The sequence below is a fragment of the Nanorana parkeri genome, unplaced genomic scaffold (assembly GCF_000935625.1).
Source record: "Nanorana parkeri isolate BGI_ZX_2015 unplaced genomic scaffold, ASM93562v1 scaffold124, whole genome shotgun sequence".
Lineage (NCBI taxonomy): Eukaryota > Metazoa > Chordata > Amphibia > Anura > Dicroglossidae > Nanorana > Nanorana parkeri.
The window spans coordinates 1,696,635-1,701,913 of NW_017306392.1; the positions used below are offsets into that span (position 1 = coordinate 1,696,635).

The 5,279-nt window shown below is 40.9% G+C and overlaps 1 protein-coding gene across 1 annotated transcript in view; it reads left to right on the forward strand.

The window, feature by feature from the left end:
- The window catches only part of PPM1K (protein phosphatase, Mg2+/Mn2+ dependent 1K), a 14,410-nt gene extending 9,352 nt beyond the window's left edge, over window positions 1-5,058 (forward strand). The window contains exons 4-6 of the mRNA XM_018553560.1: window positions 1,946-2,090; window positions 2,749-2,883; window positions 4,892-5,058. Coding sequence (XP_018409062.1) covers window positions 1,946-2,090; window positions 2,749-2,883; window positions 4,892-5,023 — 412 coding nt within the window. The 3' untranslated portion in view covers window positions 5,024-5,058. The remainder of the gene's footprint in view (window positions 1-1,945; window positions 2,091-2,748; window positions 2,884-4,891) is intronic.
- The last annotated feature ends 221 nt before the right edge of the window (window positions 5,059-5,279 follow it).

A 5,279-nucleotide genomic window follows, 5' to 3' on the forward strand; every position in this document is an offset into this window, starting at 1 on the left:
TTTTCTTTTTATAATTGTATTGTAAGCACATGGCGCTTGAATAGCTCCAGCCAGGAAATGACAGCTGCCAGTGACAAGATTCCGCAGACGGCAGCTGAATGTAAATACAGCAGGTAGTGGGCTGGTGCAATGACCATTTCAATTTGCAATAGCCAATAACAGGTTGGCTATTGCACCTGCCCGCTGCTTTGCTGTTCCCTACGCCCAGCAAGGAGGAGAGAATTAGGTGATCCAACCAACTAATCAATAACAGTTGACAATGAAATCAATAATGAGAAGTTGATTAGTTGGTTCAGCCCTACTTATGTACTCTCATTCTAAAAACGTGTGTAACATTTTATTGTATTCGAGACAACAGTACCAAAAGTTAATTGGACTGAAAACATTTCTCAGTTATTCATCTGTGGCTACCTAAAGCTACAATATCAGCCTTGCTGGAATGGATCATTTAGAGTAGATAAAAGGCAGAAATGGCTTTCTAGGAGAAAATGCAGTTTCTGCGCTTGCCTCATGAACATGCATCCAGGAGTTTGGACACATGGATCTCTGCTAAAGTATAAAATTATCCAGCCAGAACTCAGATCTGCCCATTCAACAGAAATCACCTAAGCAATTCAGCAGGCTTTTTACACTGACTGCTTTAACCCCTTCACGACTGGAGACGTACACTGTACGGCTCCATCGTGAAGTGTACCCTCTATGTGAGCAGTTATTCATGAGAATCAGCGGTTACCGTTCCATTAATGGATGCCTCAGTATTGAGGCATCCATTAATTAGTTAAGCTTTTGTAAAAGCTTCTTTCTTTCGTCAATGAAAAAAAGAAGCTGTTACAAATACCAGGCGATCCAGTATTTGACAGGTGAAATAGCAGATACGCAGAACATGACTCGCTGCTCTGCTATTTCACTTTTGACAGCTCTATAGACATTAGTTAAGTCCCAATGTTTATAGGCTTTTGTTACAATACATTCTTCAGCCAGAAATATGAAGTAATGTATTTTTCTTTTGCTGAAATGTATCAGACTTCTGATTGTCTGAGGACGATCAGAAGCCTTCAGTGAGATCTAATCCTGTCATGCTGTCAGGATCAATCACTAAGGTTGTTCCTAAGTTTGGAATAAGGGGTTAATTTTATGTAATTTAACCCCTTCATGATGGCGTTGTTCAAAGTATGTCGCTGTCCCCAAGTGTGACAGTGACATTGTAAGCCACCCAACTGAACCATTATTCGTTTTTAGAGAAAAAATAAATAAAAAGTTAGCTTTTAGTTTGTCTGTGTTTCCAAATAAAGGACGAATGAATTAATTTTATTCTAATGCATTTTTTTTTTAGCTGTGCTATTTAGAAAAATAAAAATAATCAAAACTAGGGAAAAGGTGTTTTTCTTTAGAGACACCCGATCGCTTGTACTGGCTCCACCGGCGCCGACACTGCCGGTTCCGATGTGCCGATGCAGCTGGGACCGGCACGGCGATGCTGTCACTGGAGATCAAAGGGAGATCGGTACACAACTCCCTTTTGATCTCCTCTGCTGTCACTTCCGCATTCCTCTGTCACTCTCCAGTACAGAACACCGGAGAGAAGTTGATGGAGATCTCTGCTTCATCAGCTTCTCTGTGGGTCCCTAAGTGACATCAGGGGTCTTGGAGACCCCTGATATCCCCATAAAGAGGACCTGTTATGTGAATTGGCTATCACATAGGGAATTTTTTAGACCCCTATGTGATAGCAATAAAGTTATGTGTAAACAAAAAAAATCGCAAATAAAAAAATAACACATGGGGGGATCTGACAACTCTAAATCTCCCGCTCATGTGAAGATCTACCTGCTGACAGTATTAATCGAAGACTTTACAAGATTTTAATATTTTAAAAAAATGATAGCTTTTGGTATGAGAATATTTGCTGTGAAAAGGTCACCCTTTTTTTTGTGTATGTTCTCAGGATTAGAGAATGTGGTGGCTTTGTTGCTTGGAACAGCTTGGGGCAACCTCATGTGAATGGCAGGCTTGCAATGACTAGAAGCATCGGCGATTTGGATCTCAAGTCAATGGGAGTAATAGCAGAGCCTGAAACGAAAAGAGTGAAGGTGAGAAATCAGTCTACGCTGTCTTGACCAGTATTTTGCACTTCCTCTCTATTCTTTGAATGTGCCCTGAACGTGTAATACAAAGCAGCTCCGGTCTAAAAGGAATCGCACAATCATTTTTATAGTTGTTAGATTCCAGGTTGAAGTGGTTCCAAAGTGACTGCAGTTTAGTGTTCTATTTATACTTCTGCAGTCCAGCAAGTGAACTCTTCTGTGAAGGAGCTAGTGTGTGTGTGTATGTGTGTGTTTATGTGCCTTTTTGAGGTAAGAAACTGGCAACTATTGTAAAGTGCTGCCTTCACAACTGCAGGAATAATAATTGCTCATAATTTGAGCAGGACTGTTCATTAACCTTCTAATAACAGTACAGAGAAAAGTGATTCATCTAAAGCTTGGACAAACTTTTAACTTTAATCTACCCACTATCACCATATTGGAATAAAATCCAATCCTATTTTTCTGAAATCCCACCTATTGGACATCAAAAAAAGAAGGGATTGAGGTTTGCTGGTGTAATCTGATACATTTTATTAAGACCTGATATAAGGCAGTCTATTAGTACTCCACGAACATTTACATACCGTTATATGCATACATGTACTACTAAACCATATATATGTGAATTTCTAATAACCGACTTTGTAAATACTCTTTCTAGATGCATCATGCTGACGATGGCTTTCTAGTATTAACTACCGATGGCATTAACTTCATTGTTAACAGCCAAGAGATCTGTGACATAATCAATCAGTGCCATGATCCTATCGAAGCAGCACAAGTCCTTACTGAGCAGGTAAGTCTTGCATTGCTTTATGAAGATAATACCTGTCTAAATGTTGCCTGCAGCTCTGTGAATTCTGTGCAAGCCTCTGTCTCTGGCTCCTTTTGAATTTTTTGAATAGCTAAGTGCAGTAGTATACGTGCTGGCACCCTATGACTGAATAGCATTGCTAGCATTGACAAATATCAGAATTAAAATTTATTTTGGTGTGGTATGGATAGATGACCAGAAGGTATCCTCAAAGGTATTGGATCCATTTGGTGCCAGAAAGCTGATGGCAAATACAGTAAACTCCCAGTTATCTGGCACCCACGGGGATCGGTAGGTGCCGGATAACTGTAGTTTTTGGTTTCTTGAGAGTTAATGGTAACTCTGAAGCAACTTCCCCCTGCGGCCCCATTCATCTGCTGGCTAAATTCTGCAGCCGACAGTTGAATGTAAACAGTGGGCGGGAGCTATAGCTAGCCTGCTATTGGTTATTTTTAAATTGCACTAGCAGGCTAGCTATTGCACACGCCCACTGAACAGAGAAGCGGACCAGAGAGAGAAAATTAAAGTAGCATTAAAGTCTTCTTTTTTTGGCATATATCTACTGCTAGTAAGCAGTAGATATATGCCCCAACATTAAAAGAAAAAAAGTTGGCAAATACCAACTAACTTACCTATGTCAGCGCCGCATGCTCCCGGCTGCAGAAGTCCCAGCTCCCGAACGTTGTAAAGGAGGAAGTGTGGGTGGGCGCATTCACAGTTCAGATCACCAGAGGGGAGAGGAGGAGAGCAGCGCTGACGCTGTGAAACACGAGGAGTCTGCGATGGATCAGAGACTGGTAACAGCGCTGGGCGGGCTGAAAAACGAGTGGAAGGAAGAAGCTGTTCGGATCAAGAGGCATCACATAAGGTAAGTCCTTTAAAGCAGCATTTGGGGGGGGGCGGGACACGCGACTGCCTTAATGTCACCTTAAGCAGGCTGGCTTCTACTCCCCATTGTTCACATTCTGCTGCAGACTGCAGAATCTAGCCACTGGTCGGCAGGCAGATGTAACAAAGCCAAATATCCATAAACCTTTTTTGGCACAATTATTTTATTAATGTAGGGATAAATATCATGGCCTAGCCACAATGGGTTAAGCTGCACATAACAGATCAAAGTACAGATTTTTCCTTTCAGCTGTGGGTGGTCTCATCTGTAATAGTTCCCATATATAATAATGGCCTAACTGGAAGGTGTGGGGACCCCTGGTATGTGCATACTGGCCTTGTCATTTGGAGCACCGTAGGAATGATGAAACCCCTGTATATATGCCCTGATGCCATCCTTGAATGATTGCATATTCCATCTCACTGAATGCTATCTGATAACAATTAGGTGGGAAGTTTATGGGTAAGCACAGACACTCCCGTTTTAGACAGAGTGCATCCAAAATGTGCCTTCCCCACATCGGTAGGGTTTCTTTTACTGGAGGTGATGTATACCATAGTATTCATACATGTTTATATGTGGTCATTGTATAACTGGATTTTCCACTGTGCATTTAGAATGCTGGAGCGGATTTTTACATGAGTTTGTATCCGACAAACCTTTATAAGATTAGGTCAGAATGAATGTGTTTGTGTTAGTTTTAATAACAAGCAAAATGAAGTCACATTGGGGTTCACACTTCAACTTGAGACAGGAGTACTTGCACCCTTAGAAGTAGGAAGGCCGTTTGTGAAGTAAGAAGGGGACTTCCGCTCACGGGGCCTAATAAAAATGTAATAATTGTAATAATTTAAACCTAAATATAGAGATGTTTTGCATTAACGCAACTGTGATAGTTTTGTAACAGACTTCAGCATTTTGCAGATTTAAGAATGAACTTGCGTTCTTGTATCTAACTTACAGTTCAATTAATATTTCATGCACATTCATGTCCTTTGTATATAATATGAATTTGATGTCAATAGGTAGAGTGTACTAGATCTTGTACTGTAAATGAAACTGTAAAGCCATCTGGTAATAACTTATGACCTTTCTTTTCAGGCTATCCAGTATGGGGCAGAAGACAACAGCACAGCCATTGTTGTCCCCTTTGGAGCCTGGGGAAAGCACAAGAGCTCTGAAGTCAGTTTTTCTTTCAGTCGCGGCTTTGCATCCAGTGGAAGATGGGCGTAATCGTGCCCTGTGCATTTTTACATACAGCACAAAAATCTCCAACATGCACTCTATACCAAGCAGTCTTTTCTTCACAACAGCCATCCATTCTAGTTTTCTAGCACAGGGGCATGAACTTGTCTGCGTTTTAGACTGGAAGAATAGACAATTAAATGCTACACTTTGACTTGAACACATAATTACACTAAACTACATAATAGGTAATATGGTTGCTGATCGTTAGACTGCGCGCTCACAAATTTAAAAGGGAATACGA